The sequence below is a fragment of the Girardinichthys multiradiatus genome, chromosome 15, assembly GCF_021462225.1.
Source record: "Girardinichthys multiradiatus isolate DD_20200921_A chromosome 15, DD_fGirMul_XY1, whole genome shotgun sequence".
NCBI classification, from domain to species: Eukaryota; Metazoa; Chordata; class Actinopteri; order Cyprinodontiformes; family Goodeidae; genus Girardinichthys; species Girardinichthys multiradiatus.
In genome coordinates, this window is record NC_061808.1 from 9678519 (window position 1) to 9694836 (window position 16318).

The following is a 16318-nucleotide window of genomic DNA, read 5'->3' on the forward strand; positions in this document are numbered from 1 at the left end:
TCCCTAGATTTATTGCTACTAGTCAATATTATTTAGTAACTAGATGGAAGGTTTAATTTTGTGAAAAGGGTCAAACATTTACTCCTTATTCTCTACATATTGACACAATTATCTAATTTCCTTTTTTATCTTTCAGGCACTCTGGCCACAGCTCGCCCAGGGAAGAGTCATCGTCCTCAGCCACCTCCCCTTCGTCTCAGTCGTCAGTCTCCCCCGGGCCCAAGAGCTTCTACCCCCGTCAGGGAGCTCAGTCCAAGTATCTGATTGGTTGGAGAAAGCCTGGGTCCACCATCAACTCTGTGGACTTTGGAGACACACGAAAGTAAGGATGAGCAAAGTATAGACTAAAAAACATCACAGCAAATCTTTAACGGGGTCTCCTGAAAGTTTAATGGAAGTTTGACTCAGGTGCTTCTTCATCCCACCCAAATCCCATCTACAGCAACTTACCTTTGCCTTTCAAAACACTGCAGAACTGTTGTTTCTGCTTGAATATGAACTTCTTTCGCATTTTTCTAATAAAAATGTAAATATTTCAATGGTTCTGCTCATTTTTGCAGATAAACCCGATATGGATATCTGCTTCCCTCTGTCATCTCAGCTTATTAAAATCACATAGCATTATCCCATAGTAAATGTACATTTCCTGGTGTATTTTAAATTACTTGCACAGTGAAGCAGATATCAGACTCTCAAATGCATGGCCTTTCTACATCATGTTATTTAACAAATGCTTCTTTCTAAGGCAACTTGAAACAAAGTTTTCATGTTTAAGCTGCAGTGTAGCTGGGAACTCTAGAGAAAGTATTAGGCGTGGTTCATCAGTTTAAGTAATGCAGACAGATAGAAGTAGTTTCCAGATAGCCATGTTAGTATTTTAGAGACATCAGAAATGTAGATGTTCTCAAAAGACAGGTTTGAATGAGATTCTTAAAGGTGGAGAAGGGGGTCCTTGGTGAATTTAATTTGTTTTAGAGCTCCAAATAGTCAAAACAGCTCAACAATGACTGCCTTGTGTACAAGAATAGCAGTGAAACACATTCTTCTGAGCTCTTAGAAACATTCAGTGTAAACCTTAGATAGCTGAGTTGCAGATTAGTGACTTGACAATTGATTGTAATTGGTCAAACTCTACAGACATACAGAAATCACAGTATCAAAAAACTGATTGCCTCTACCAGAAGTTTGCTGGTACAATGAATAAGGCGTGGTCATTCGTTTAAATCCTATTACAAAATGTAAACCAGCATGACCAAGAGAAATAAACCACCAAGTTATTAATTATGACTCACAGGTCTTTCACAGCTGATAGATCTTTGTCCTAACAGTATAACATTTACCAGCTGTCTGCTGGCATAATAAGATTTTGTTTTGATTCTGCAACTTCATATAATAACTGTACAAATAATATACTAGTAAATTAACATCGTTTTATTTATTACCAGAAATCCTTAATCAATCCTGTTTTTTAGTATTTAAGTATTTTCATATTTACACCCTGGGTTATTCCTATATACAGGTCCTTCTCAAAATATTAGCATATTGTGATAAAGTTCATTATTTTCCATAATGTCATGATGAAAATTTAACATTCATATATTTTAGATTCATTGCACACAAACTGAAATATTTCAGGTCTTTTATTGTCTTAATACGGATGATTGTGGCATACAGCTCATGAAAACCCAAAATTCCTATCTCACAAAATTAGCATATTTCATCCGACCAATAAAAGAAAAGTGTTTTTAATACAAAAAACGTCAACCTTCAAATAATCATGTACAGTTATGCACTCAATACTTGGTCGGGAATCCTTTTGCAGAAATGACTGCTTCAATGCGGCGTGGCATGGAGGCAATCAGCCTGTGGCACTGCTGAGGTCTTATGGAGGCCCAGGATGCTTCGATAGCGGCCTTTAGCTCATCCAGAGTGTTGGGTCTTGAGTCTCTCAACGTTCTCTTCACAATATCCCACAAATTCTCTATGGGGTTCAGGTCAGGAGAGTTGGCATGCCAATTGAGCACAGTGATACCATGGTCAGTAAACCATTTACCAGTGGTTTTGGCACTGTGAGCAGGTTCCAGGTCGTGCTGAAAAAGGAAATCTTCATCTCCATAAAGCTTTTCAGCAGATGGAAGCATGAAGTGCTCCAAAATCTCCTGATAGCTAGCTGCATTGACCCTGCCCTTGATAAAACACAGTGGACCAACACCAGCAGCTGACACGGCACCCCAGACCATCACTGACTGTGGGTACTTGACACTGGACTTCTGGCATTTTGGCATTTCCTTCTCCCCAGTCTTCCTCCAGACTCTGGCACTTTGATTTCCGAATGACATGCAGAATTTGCTTTCATCCGAAAAAAGTACTTTGGACCACTGAGCAACAGTCCAGTGCTGCTTCTCTGTAGCCCAGGTCAGGCGCTTCTGCCGCTGTTTCTGGTTCAAAAGTGGCTTGACCTGGGGAATGCGGCACCTGTAGCCCATTTCCTGCACACGCCTGTGCACGGTGGCTCTGGATGTTTCTACTCCAGACTCAGTCCACTGCTTCCGCAGGTCCCCCAAGGTCTGGAATCGGCCCTTCTCCACAATCTTCCTCAGGGTCCGGTCACCTCTTCTCGTTGTGCAGCGTTTTCTGCCACACTTTTTCCTTCCCACAGACTTCCCACTGAGGTGCCTTGATACAGCACTCTGGGAACAGCCTATTCGTTCAGAAATTTCTTTCTGTGTCTTACCTACTTGCTTGAGGGTGTCAATAGTGGCCTTCTGGACAGCAGTCAGGTCGGCAGTCTTACCCATGATTGGGGTTTTGAGTGATGAACCAGGCTGGGAGTTTTAAAGGCCTCAGGAATCTTTTGCAGGTGTTTAGAGTTAACTCGTTGATTCAGATGATTAGGTTCATAGCTCGTTTAGAGACCCTTTTAATGATATGCTAATTTTGTGAGATAGGAATTTTGGGTTTTCATGAGCTGTATGCCAAAATCATCCGTATTAAGACAATAAAAGACCTGAAATATTTCAGTTAGTGTGCAATGAATCTAAAATATATGAATGTTACATTTTCATCATGACATTATGGAAAATAATGAACTTTATCACAATATGCTAATCTTTTGAGAAGGACCTGTATTGGGCTGACAAAATGAACATCACACTTTCCTATCGCGTCTTTTCATGACAGCATGTAGGTCCTATCACACATTTCAGTCAGTAACAACATGGCTGTTGCTTGATTGCCTCCCTGTGGCTGAGAAGTGTACAGCAATAACTTTAACATTTTACATGAATGTGATTTGCTGTGTATTTGAAGCCAGCTGACCTCATATGGTTATCCCTATATCATGTGCATATATATTTCTATTGTTCTTAATTACTTTGACTGTCTGTTTTTAGGAAATCTCCAGGAGAAAGTGGAGGAGAAGTGGCCCCAACCCCGGCAGCAAGGCCATCTCTAAGAGACATGCACTCCCCCCAGACTCATGCTAAATCTACTGTGGAGGATGATGTTAAGAGGCATCCTGCTCATGACACTCCACCACCACCAAGAAAACACAAGGAAAAGGTATCTTTGTACAGAAGCACACAAGGAACAAAAGTGATATTCAGTTTAAGTCCTCACCACCCTCACCCTGTACTCTTCAATGTGACTCAGCATAGCCAGAAGTCGCCTCCAAGCCAGCCGCTCAGCCGTCGCCGCTCGCTGCACCGTACCCTGTCAGACGAGAGCATCTACCGTGGTCAGCGGCTCCCCCCCCTGAGTGACTCAGTCACTGAGCCCACGCTTAGCACTGATGTCCTCTTCAGCTGCTCCACCCTTCCTCGCTCTCCCACCACTCGCGGTGTGCCCCTGAGACGGCCTTCCTATAAGCTGGGAGTTAAACTTCACGGTAAGGAGGAGTATGGTTTAACACAACATTTCTTTGCCTTCCAATAATTTATTCTGTAACAGAATTTTTGTTGTAAACTTAATGGAAGAATGTCTTTATTTACATTCATATATTTCATCTTAAGCTTTTCCAAATGAACAGTAATAAGACATTAAAGTTGTTTAAATCTTGAAAGCCAGGGAAATGTACACATTAGAGATGTGGAACTGCTGCCCACTTTTGATTAGAACAGCGAAGTGCTTCTTGATGTGAGCGTTTGTCTTCATATGTTCTCCTTTAAACAATTTAAATTAACAGGGGATCTTTCGGCGTCTGACACATCATTGGTGGATTTGGTGGAGCGTCATCGGGGACCCCTCCCTCAGGAGCTGATGCCCCTCCCATCTTCAGGTAGAGACAGTCCTCTTGAGTGGACTCACCTGGTGGATGTGGCCAGTACCTTCGAGAATGAGAGAAACACACATTACAGTAAAATAAAAATACTTGTTTTACCACTTAAAGCAAATCAACATAGACTTCTGTTAATGTTTTATTTTGAAAACTTATAGCTTTTTTTTTTCTCTCCTTCCAGTCCAGAGAAGTTATGTGTTTGGGGATTCAAACCACCGAACCAGTGGAGCATCCAGTCCTCAGCAGCCACACATAGAGCTGCAGCCTGCTCCATTGTCAAGACCCTCATCAAGGTTGGGTCCTACAGCCTTTTGTAGTTTATCAATAACTCAATAGTGTGACAATGTTTCTGTGACTATTTCAGCTCAGCTTCATGAAAATCTGCTCTGTAATGCTGATTTTTGTTTTACAAACCTACTTTCTGGGATGTATTTGTACTTCTATAGTGAGGGTCACATAGGACTGGAGAGGAAGGTGACGAAACTAGAGGCCTTGGTGAAGATGCTTCAGGAGGACCTGAAGAAGGTGAGACAAAACACAAAACCATAGCATATATACAGGTCCTTCTCAAAATATTAGCATATTGTGATAAAGTTCATTATTTTCCATAATGTCATGATGAAAATGTAACATTCATATATTTTAGATTCATTGCACTCTAACTGAAATATTTCAGGTCTTTTATTGTCTTAATACGGTTGATTTTGGCATACAGCTCATGAAAACCCAAAATTCCTATCTCACAAAATTAGCATATCATTAAAAGGGTCTCTAAACGAGCTATGAACCTAATCATCTGAATCAACAAGTTAACTCTAAACACCTGCAAAAGATTCCTGAGGCCTTTAAAACTCCCAGCCTGGTTCATCACTCAAAACCCCAATCATGGGTAAGACTGCCGACCTGACTGCTGTCCAGAAGGCCACTATTGACACCCTCAAGCAAGAGGGTAAGACACAGAAAGAAATTTCTGAACGAATAGGCTGTTCCCAGAGTGCTGTATCAAGGCACCTCAGTGGGAAGTCTGTGGGAAGGAAAAAGTGTGGCAGAAAACGCTGCACAACGAGAAGAGGTGACCGGACCCTGAGGAAGATTGTGGAGAAGGGCCGATTCCAGACCTTGGGGGACCTGCGGAAGCAGTGGACTGAGTCTGGAGTAGAAACATCCAGAGCCACCGTGCACAGGCGTGTGCAGGAAATGGGCTACAGGTGCCGCATTCCCCAGGTCAAGCCACTTTTGAACCAGAAACAGCGGCAGAAGCGCCTGACCTGGGCTACAGAGAAGCAGCACTGGACTGTTGCTCAGTGGTCCAAAGTACTTTTTTTGGATGAAAGCAAATTCTGCATGTCATTCGGAAATCAAGGTGCCAGAGTCTGGAGGAAGACTGGGGAGAAGGAAATGCCAAAATGCCAGAAGTCCAGTGTCAAGTACCCACAGTCAGTGATGGTCTGGGTGCCGTGTCAGCTGCTGGTGTTGGTCCACTGTGTTTTATCAAGGGCAGGGTCAATGCAGCTAGCTATCAGGAGATTTTGGAGCACTTCATGCTTCCATCTGCTGAAAAGCTTTATGGAGATGAAGATTTCATTTTTCAGCACGACCTGGCACCTGCTCACAGTGCCAAAACCACTGGTAAATGGTTTACTGACCATGGTGACAATGTTAAATTTTCATCATGACATTATGGAAAATAATGAACTTTATCACAATATGCTAATATTTTGAGAAGGACCTGTACAGTGCTTTTTCACTCTTTCATGCACAGAAGGATGGTTGGTTGTCATGAAGTATGTTTTCATTAAATTTTACTTGTATTCTACATTGATTCTTTTTTTCTAATGTTAAGTACCTGTACTTAAGTACCTTAAGTAGTGCAGTACTATACTGCACTCCTAGATTTAGCATCCTGTGTGTAAACGAGTATGGAATAATGTTTAGTTTTCAGACTTTATTTCCTATTCTGTTACATAAAGGTTAAAAATCTGAATTTCTTGAATAGAATAGCATTTTAACTTTCATTTATTTTTAAATGATATGATTTGTTATTGATTTGCCACATCATAGGTTGTGTTTTTGCCCAACTCATTGGTGAGTTCAGGTTTTGAGCTGATGCCAGAAAACCCAAAGATGAAGGACACAGTCATACAAAAACCAAAACTGGTTCTGGTTTAGATACCTCACAAAGCATTGAAACCCTCGTTTATTTTTTTAATTTTAGAGATAAAAAGGGTATGATGTCACAAACTGTGTCTAAAGAATCTGTATGCAGTGTAAGATAATCAAGTCCAGTGTGAGGGTCATATATTATGAAAGAGAGCTGTTCTGAGTTGGTTCAGATGCCACAAGAGCAGCGAGCCAGCCGTTTAGCACAGTGCTATTTCTGAAGCCAGCTTCAGCATTTTTTCAAGAATGTTTTCTACTCGGTTGTCTTAAATATTACAAAACTGCCAGAAACGTCTGGAGGTTTTTTTTTTTTTTTAAAGTCAACAGAAGAAATCTGCCCTCAGAGCGATTCAATCTAGCTGTGACTGTTGGTCGGCAGGCAGGAAATGTTTAAATAAACACACAAAAATACCTACTCAGTTTTAGGAAAGTCAGCGGTTATTTTACATCGAATTAAGGATAGTTAATTTTTGTAGATATATCTACTTGATTGTTTTGGTCTAAATGCAAAATGGAAAACTGTCCTGCACCTCACCATGAACACACCCTACCCATGGTGAAGCATGGTAGTAGCAGCATCATGCTGTGAGGATGAATCCTTCATCAGGCACAAGCAAGCTAGGCAGAGTTGATAGAAGCAAATAATGCAATACTGCAAGATCTGTTAAAGGTTAAAAAACAGAGGCGGAAATGTACCTTTCAACAGGACAGCAACCTCGGAACTAAAAGTAAATGTTTTAGATCAAGTCATATTCATGTGTTGGAATGGCCCAGTCCAGACGTGGCCTAATTCAATTAAGAATGTGTGTCAAAGCTTAAAAACTGATTTCATGGACATTCTCCATTCAGTTTGACTGAGCTTGAGCTACTTTGTAAAGAGAGGTGGCAAACATTTCAGTCTGTTGACGTGCAAAGCTGTTACAGACATACCCTGAAAGACTTCTGCAAAGTATTGACTCAGGCAATCAGAATACAAACACCCACCGTACATATAACATCCCGATTACTTTCCCCCAGAAGAACTGCTGTGGTTATTGTTTCCGACCTTTTATTCTTGCGCAGGAGCGGGAAGAAAAATTGCGGCTTCAATCTCAGATCAAAAGGCTCTGGGAGGACAACCAGAGACTTCAGGAGGAGTCCCAGACATCTGCTGCCAAGCTCAAGAAGTTCACAGAGTGGGTCTTCAACACTATTGACATGAACTGACCTGCTCATCTAATCCCTTACAAGCACACACAGCTCATCTGCACACCCAGTCTTTGTGAAGAGGCAGAGGGGATCAACTACACCCTTTCTAAAATCATTGCATTAACATCATTGGACCTCTGGTTAATTAGGAGGAGGAAATTGGTGGAACTCGTTTCTACTTGTTTGCCTTCTCAATTTTCATTCAGTGGCCAAACAGATCTTCTCATTCTCATGATGTTTGATGTTGACTTTTGCACTTATTCAAGTGGTCAAAATGAAGAATCTCTCCTTTGAGACACGATCCACTGTTTAGACCAACATTTGGCCTTTTACGCATTGATTGGTTCATTTTCCTCCTCCCACTTCTTTTAAAACATTTTTCAGCTGCTCTGAAAAAGCAAACATGGTTTGCACCAGATCAAAGAGGCCTCAGCATGGGGTCACTCAGACATCCTGTCTTAAAAGAAGAGGACTGAAACGCCACACAGACATATACGTAACTGCTGCAGCAGCTAACAAATACACACATTATAAATCTGAAGCCAAACATTTTGCAAGAAAGAGGTTTTCATTGCATGTTAAATGAGTAAATCTATTTTTTGCATCTAAAATAACTGGACATCCAGCTTCAGACATGTTTATTCTCCATTTTACTCCTCCTTCATTCAGATTTTTTTGTACTCACCAACACCTGAAATAGGAGTGTATTAAAAGCCATCGGCAAGCAGTGCCATAAACCAAGACTGATCCAGTGTTAGTTGGTCCATCTCAGTTCTACGTGTCTTAAAAGCAATAGGAAGAAGTTCGGACTCCTGGCTTTATCTGAGAAGAAGCTTGAGGTGAGAAACAAAACATAACATGAAAAAGGTATATTTGCAAGAATTCAAATCTCAACTGCACAAGATCCTTCATCATTTTCCTGAGAGAAACGTGAAAATAAGGACTCATCGTCCCACTGCCTGAAAATAGAGAGCCAGCTGATTATAAATAACAGACAATTATGGGCTGAAATGTTTGGAGTCGTCTGAATCCCAGGTTATCTTACTTCCTTGTATTATAATTCCAATAAATGAGTTGTTCTATTCGTACAGTACAACCAATATCAGTGTTTAGTTCTTCAAGACTATTGATCAATAGTTATATTATTTAAATGGCTTTCTTTCCTAATTCTACCTAAAGACCGACTATATGCTTTTTATTCTCTATTATGTTGTATTTTGTGGTGCCCAAGCCTGCTGTTGTGTTGCTTACAGTGCCCTCTAGTGGTGACCAGTGAAAAATGTCATGATTTGTAAATGTGCTGCCTATCACCTGTATTTTTTTATTTAATTTTTTACCCTCATGCTTCTTGATTCGAGGCCACAAAAACTCTTAGAACAGGAATAAGAATGAGAAGAACTAGCAGCCAGCATTTAGAGACAATCAGAAGAAAAGGAGCAGACAGTGTGGATGTTTGTGTGCATGGATGATTGTGCATTACATTTACAGTTTTCCTCAGGTTTAAGGGGACAAAATATTGTCAGAAAGTAAATTTGCACATGTTAAAGAATATATCTTTTCAGGATGTGAAATGTGTTGCCATAGTGAGAATGTCCATAAGTCTACCCAGCCGTGCCTACAACACAATCACTTCTTTTAGGTCATTTACTCCCAGGCAGAGCAGGGACGTGCCTTTGAAACAGCACCTGGGGAGCAGATAAAAGGGAAAACCTCTTGATGTTCATCTAGATACAGTAACACACTTTTGTTTTTGTTCAGCCACCTCCACACTTATCGTAGTTTGCTGTTGTGAGGCGGTAAATATGTCTGGTGACTAAAAGCAATCAGGCAGGTCAGTAATGTGAGACGGGAAGTGTGTTTGGATATGTGTGCCTTTGCATTCTTTTTATTTGTATGAAAATTGAGCAAAATGATGTTGGAAAGCAAACATTAGAAGACTGTGTTCCCCCAAGCCATGAAGCCAGTTAGTAAAGAGAGTCACAGTGAGACTCAAGTCTGCCCACCCCTGTTAAAATGGCAGATTGTTGTGACATAATAAAATGAGACGGTGATAATTTCAGAACTTATTCCTCCCATATAATCCAACTGAAAAAGAAACAAATCTGTGAATAGAAGGGCTGCCATACCATGGTTGCATTAGTGTGCATACCCTTATATTTATGAGTTGTTGAAATACATTTTGACTGAATATCAGCAATCTGTCTTTTTTTAGCAGGATCAGCTGCATCCTGACTTGGCAATATTTGCCCATTCTACAGAATTTCTCCATATCTGTCGAATAATGAGAACATCCTTTGGCCATGTTATTTTGTTCTGTTTAAAGTCTTTTTTTTTCCCCCTATGATTCAGAAAAATGTAATCCCTCTTCAGCTTTTTAACAAACACCTGAATGTTTTGTGTCAAAATTGACAAGTATAACTATTTTGAATACCACCACCAAAGCGTTTTCTTGTTCTTTTTTTTTTTTTTTTTCATCCGAAAAGTGATCCCACATCATGATGCTTCCACCTATGTGTTTCACTCTGGGTATGGTGTTTTAGGTTATGCTAGGTGTTGTTTGTGTATTTATGTTAAGGAACTGTGGCCCAAAAGTTGCAGTTTGGTTTTTATCAGACTAGAACGCATCCTCCAACAAGGCTTAAAGAGATTGTCACCAATGCTGGATGTTTCCTGTAGAAGAAAAGGCTTCTATCTTGTAACACTACTCTTTAGTCCAGACATATGTGGATTGCAGAAGGTTCTTGTCACATGTAGTACACGACCAGTACTCGTTGGAAATTTGTACTGCGTCTTTGGTGTTGCAGTCAGCCTCGCTGACCAGTTTCAATCTTGTTTTTTCATCAGTCGTGCCCATTTTCTGACCGATAACTTTGAACAGTTGGATCCATTTGATCCTTTCTAACCTTTAGCAAACTATCCTGTGAGAACAGGAATTTTATTTATAATTAATCATATTCACTGTAATTTATGGCAAGGGTGAACTTAAGAACATGACTTTGTTAGACCAAGGGTGCTAGCACTATTACCTGCTATTACCAAGGGTGGTAATAGCAGCTTTTAAAGAAAATATTTTTCCACCTCACTAATTTATTTTCCAGCTGAATAATACAGCATCTATGTCATGTTAAAGGTGGAGTTATGAAACGGAGCACAAAAAGCTGACATTTTAACAGGGGTGTGTACACTTTTGAGCATGCTCTGAAAATGCTTCAACAATTCACTCTCTCAGTAGAGATGTTAATTATCATCCCCGGTTCTTACAAACCCTAAGTGTATTACCATGTATAATTAGTGAGGTGAACACCCTGCAGTGTTTACCACAGTTTTACAGAAACTTGAATGTAGAGTAAAACAAGCTTAAAGAATTGTGATGTTTTATTATAACCAATTTATCCATTCAGCTCTGTTGCTTTGTCTCTGCAAAAGGGGATCCCGGCATCAGTCTCGGTTCTGTTTTAAGAATCTCTTCTTCGTCTTCAGCAACAAGTTATACCAGTAGATAATTGCCATTTCATGTCATTTTAATAATTTTACAAGGTATGCATAAGTAGAAATCAGCCCAGAAGATGTTCTTGATTCACTAAGAGTTAACCTGTGTTCTGTTTAATTTAAACATAAATGCTTGAATAACTGAAGTCATCATTAAGTTTCTGTACATGGGAAGAACTCTGGTTTCTGCTTTTCCAACAAGGAATGACAAAATGTGCCGTGCAAATATTGGTGTATCTAAGACAAGATCTCATTCTGTAAACCAGTAAAGTTAATTTTTTTTTATTTGTGAATGTTGTATTATTTTTACAATTTACTCATAAATTTGGTTTGATTTGTTTTGCTCGACAGACGGATATCGGAAATGTGAATGTAAAGGTGTTTAAAAGGTCCGTTTCGGAAGATCTGTTATGGAGATCCTGTGCAGTGTTCACAAGTTTCGGATATAAGAAGGTTTAGTTTCCTTTACAGTGCAATTTTGTCTAGATGTTGCTGTGCAGCTCCTGTCCAACAAAGAAAGATGCTCAATTTTAGTCCTTTAATAAAACAGGAACCCTACTTTTCCTCAATGCACCACTGAGGTGGGAAATGGAACAGACGGGATGTTGCACGTCTCGTCAGGATGCTTGTCACGCACAGCTTGCGAGGTCAGTGACTGCAGCAGGAGAGGGCGGATTCGCAAAGCTCAGAGATGCAGGCTGCGCTGCTGTGTCGTGAGGTGTTCTGTTAGCTCCTCTTCCTGAAACAAACCTGGCTGGACGCTGATCAGCTGCCACTGAAAATAAAGCACACAGCATTAATGGAGGACCAGACGTTTTACACGATTTGAAAAATACTGTTTACATAGATGCATTGTCTTTGTAAGATGTAAACGTATGACCAAGACATTTGCAGTGATCACAATATTAAAGTTTCTGAAATAAATAAATGCTCTATCAGTTTGGTGTGTTATTTGTGCTCTTCATACCTAATGTAGTGATAACGGCTTACTTTCAGCCTCTTAGTTGTCTGCTCTGTCTCCTGTGCTGGTCTTGTCTGCTTGTACCTTTCAGTGAGTAGCTGCAGAGAAAGGAGCAGCTGAGGGAAGTTAAATCTGACCTGTGGAGGCCTCAGGCTCCCCCTGTTCTTCTCACTGATTCATCTGATTGGATTTTAACTGCTCCCACATCCAGAAAAGAAATCAGTCTACCTCCATTTTCTTCTTCTCTTGGTATGTGGTAGCCATTGCTTAAACGGAGAAAGGAAAACCACTACTAACATATTCAAACAAAATTTCAGGGGGCCATTGTATAAATCTATCTTTTTGTCATTTCGCGAATTACTTATTTTCACACTGAGGCAGAAATGCAGTCCTAAAGAATTGGTACAAGCAAGAAGTTTTAATTACAACAATAATTGGTATGTTTGGTAGAGATGTGTAAAATGGCTCCAAAAAATGTTTTGCAGCAGCATAATTTCACACTGAAAAATGAAAAATTCAACCTTTGAGTAAAGTACATTTTCACTGGAGGGGAGCGCATTAATGTTTGTGTATAAATCGTACAAAATGAAGTAATGAATGCTTTTATGCATTCAAACACCAAAAATCGAATTGTGTTGTTCATAATTAGTGATTTTAGAGTACTATGTATGCCACTGGTTTAATAAAAGGGTAAAAAAAAATCTGCATGAGTAAGGAAATGGGGTGAAGAAAATGGCTCTTCAGATACAAGTTCCTTACATTGAAAAGAACAACACATTTTCTTCCAAGACTACCCTGGATTAAGTTCAATCTATTGTCCAATCGACTTTGTCTCGCTTCCTTTTCCATCTGAAGAAGAGCATCCCCACAGCCTGATTCAGCCACCACCTTTATTCACATTTGGGGATGGTGTATGCAGTAGGGCTCATCTCACCAGAGCACCTTTTGCTATTTCCTCTACATGGTTTATGGGAAACTTCAAACCGGACCTATTATGGCTTTCTTCTTGCCATTCTACCTAAAGGCCAGAATGGTGACGTACACTTGTTGTTTTAACAGATTCTCCCATCTGAGCTGAGAATCTCTGCAGATTACTCCGTTATGTCCGGATTCCTTGCCCAGCTTGTCAGTTTAGATTATTGAAAAGTACTCCATAAAATGCTCACAGTTGGGATGTTATCTTAATCTAATCCTGTTTTAGACTTGTCCACAGCTATTTCCCTGACCTGTCTGCTGTGTCCCTTGGTCTTCTACTGTTGTTTCACTAATTCTTTCTAACAAAACTCTGTGGCCTTCACAGAGAGATTAAATCGTACACAGATGGTCTGTTTAATGATTACCTCACTTCTTTAGGCAACTGGTTGCGTTTTTATTTTATAAGTTATCAGAGTAAAGGGCGTAAAAACATGCATGCCCCACCGTTCAAATTTTGATATGTAAAAATGGTTTTAAAATGTTAATTTCCTTCCTTTTCACCATTGCGCACTATTTCATGTTGGTCTATCAGATAAAATCCCAATAAAATACACTAAAGTTGGTGATAGCAAAATGTGGGAAAGTTTAACGGGTATAAATATGTTCATATAATACACTATTTACTAATTAAAATACTTCTTAGTCATTTCTAAAAATAAATCTGGACTGCTCTATATAATAAAATGTGAGAGTAAACTTTTAGCATAAAAATAAATATATTTAACTTAAATTATCTCAGACCTCACAAACAATACAGAGTGCACAACCAGATGTAAAGACCTGGGTTTTGTGTAATTGCACACTGCTCTGAAAGCAAATCATATTTGATAAGATTGTTCAGCTGGGCTAGGAATAAATATACAGGCAATCATCCTCAAATAACACATTTTCATTTCCTCAAGGAAACAAAAACAGAGGCCCAGGACTGCTGTGTGCACAGAGGTTCTATTTACTGAGAATTAAAGCTGAACGAAAAGAAACCCCATAATTAAGCTTGAGTTTGTTTTACCTTCCCAGGTTTCCTTAATTCTCATCATCGCAGTAATGATATACAGGTCCTTCTCAAGAAAGTAGCATATTGTGATAAAGTTAATTATTTTCCATAATGTCATGATGAAAATTTAACATTCATATATTTTAGATTCATTGCACACTAACTGAAATATTTCAGGTCTTTTATTGTCTTAATACGGATGATTTTGGCATACAGCTCATGAAAACCCAAAATTCCTATCTCACAAAATTAGCATATCATTAAAAGGGTCTCTAAACGAGCTATGAACCTAATCATCTGAATCAACAAGTTAACTCTAAACACCTGCAAAAGATTCCTGAGGCCTTTAAAACTCCCAGCCTGGTTCATCACTCAAAACCCCAATCATGGGTAAGACTGCCGACCTGACTGCTGTCCAGAAGGCCACTATTGACACCCTCAAGCAAGAGGGTAAGACACAGAAAGAAATTTCTGAACAAATAGGCTGTTCCCAGAGTGCTGTATCAAGGCACCTCAGTGGGAAGTCTGTGGGAAGGAAAAAGTGTGGCAGAAAACGCTGCACAACGAGAAGAGGTGACCGGACCCTGAGGAAGATTGTGGAGAAGGGCCGATTCCAGACCTTGGGGGACCTGCGGAAGCAATGGACTGAGTCTGGAGTAGAAACATCCAGAGCCACCGTGCACAGGCGTGTGCAGGAAATGGGCTACAGGTGCCGCATTCCCCAGGTCAAGCCACTTTTGAACCAGAAACAGCGGCAGAAGCGCCTGACCTGGGCTACAGAGAAGCAGCACTGGACTGTTGCTCAGTGGTCCAAAGTACTTTTTACGGATGAAAGCAAATTCTGCATGTCATTCGGAAATCAAGGTGCCAGAGTCTGGAGGAAGACTGGGGAGAAGGAAATGCCAAAATGCCAGAAGTCCAGTGTCAAGTACCCACAGTCAGTGATGGTCTGGGGTGCCGTGTCAGCTGCTGGTGTTGGTCCACTGTGTTTTATCAAGGGCAGGGTCAATGCAGCTAGCTATCAGGAGATTTTGGAGCACTTCATGCTTCCATCTGCTGAAAAGCTTTATGGAGATGAAGATTTCATTTTTCAGCACGACCTGGCACCTGCTCACAGTGCCAAAACCACTGGTAAATGGTTTACTGACCATGGTATCACTGTGCTCAATTGGCCTGCCAACTCTCCTGACCTGAACCCCATAGAGAATCTGTGGGATATTGTGAAGAGAACGTTGAGAGACTCAAGACCCAACACTCTGGATGAGCTAAAGGCCGCTATCGAAGCATCCTGGGCCTCCATAAGACCTCAGCAGTGCCACAGGCTGATTGCCTCCATGCCACGCCGCATTGAAGCAGTCATTTCTGCCAAAGGATTCCTGATTCCTATTGAGTGCATAACTGTACATGATTATTTGAAGGTTGACGTTTTTTGTATTAAAAACACTTTTCTTTTATTGGTCGGATTAAATATGCTAATTTTGTGAGATAGGAATTTTGGGTTTTCATGAGCTGTATGCCAAAATAATCCGTATTAAGACAATAAAAGACCTGAAATATTTCAGTTAGTGTGCAATGAATCTAAAATATATGAATGTTAAATTTTCATCATGACATTATGGAAAATAATGAACTTTATCACAATATGCTAATTTTTTGAGAAGGACCTGTAGTTTTGGCCAGATGCTTTGATTGCAAGTTGCACAGTACGTATACCAGACAAGACATCGTTGCACTGATTCTCTAGGTCGAAAGCTTTTACTCCAAGTAACAAATTCATCTATGACTGTTGTAATATTTTGCAAACCAGAGCTGCAGTTGAGACAGTTGAAAGTCTGATGCCAACAGCTGGGTGTGATATTGTCTCTCAGTCCACCTGCAGTGATGCCCAGAGCTGTTTTTGCCTTCAAAGGTGCAGTCCCTGCTGGGTTGGTACAGAGAAGGTGTTTAACAAGAGCTGAATCACATGGACCATCTTACAAAGTGCTTTACACAAATGAACCCCAAATAAATGTAACCAAAGTAAATCTGCTTTGTTTCTGCGGCTCTAAGAGTTAACTTACAAATATACCAGCCTTGGCTTAGCTTCTTAGATAGTTTACATTATTTAAAGGACTTCATATCAGTAAAACCTTAAATATTTTATAGGTTACATGTTGATCAAAGGCTGCTACAAGATCAACGGATTACCTAAATAATCACCTGGGGCCTCATATACGAAAGAGTGCGCAGCTTCCATACTTAAAATTGAAAATAAAAACAAAAAACTGTGCGTGGA

General features: G+C 40.1%; 1 protein-coding gene across 4 annotated transcripts in view; it reads left to right on the top strand.

The window, feature by feature from the left end:
* Positions 1-12051, top strand: part of sipa1l1 (signal-induced proliferation-associated 1 like 1) — an 89068-nt gene extending 77017 nt beyond the window's left edge. For 3 of the 4 annotated variants that reach the window (XM_047387809.1, XM_047387808.1, XM_047387810.1), the window contains exons 19-25: positions 137-322; positions 3393-3561; positions 3652-3886; positions 4184-4354; positions 4458-4569; positions 4723-4801; positions 7499-12051. In XM_047387809.1, coding sequence (XP_047243765.1) covers positions 137-322; positions 3393-3561; positions 3652-3886; positions 4184-4354; positions 4458-4569; positions 4723-4801; positions 7499-7642 — 1096 coding nt within the window. In that variant the 3' untranslated portion in view covers positions 7643-12051. The remainder of the gene's footprint in view (positions 1-136; positions 323-3392; positions 3562-3651; positions 3887-4183; positions 4355-4457; positions 4570-4722; positions 4802-7498) is intronic. The other variant, XM_047387812.1, reaches the window with a different exon arrangement.
* The last annotated feature ends 4267 nt before the right edge of the window (positions 12052-16318 follow it).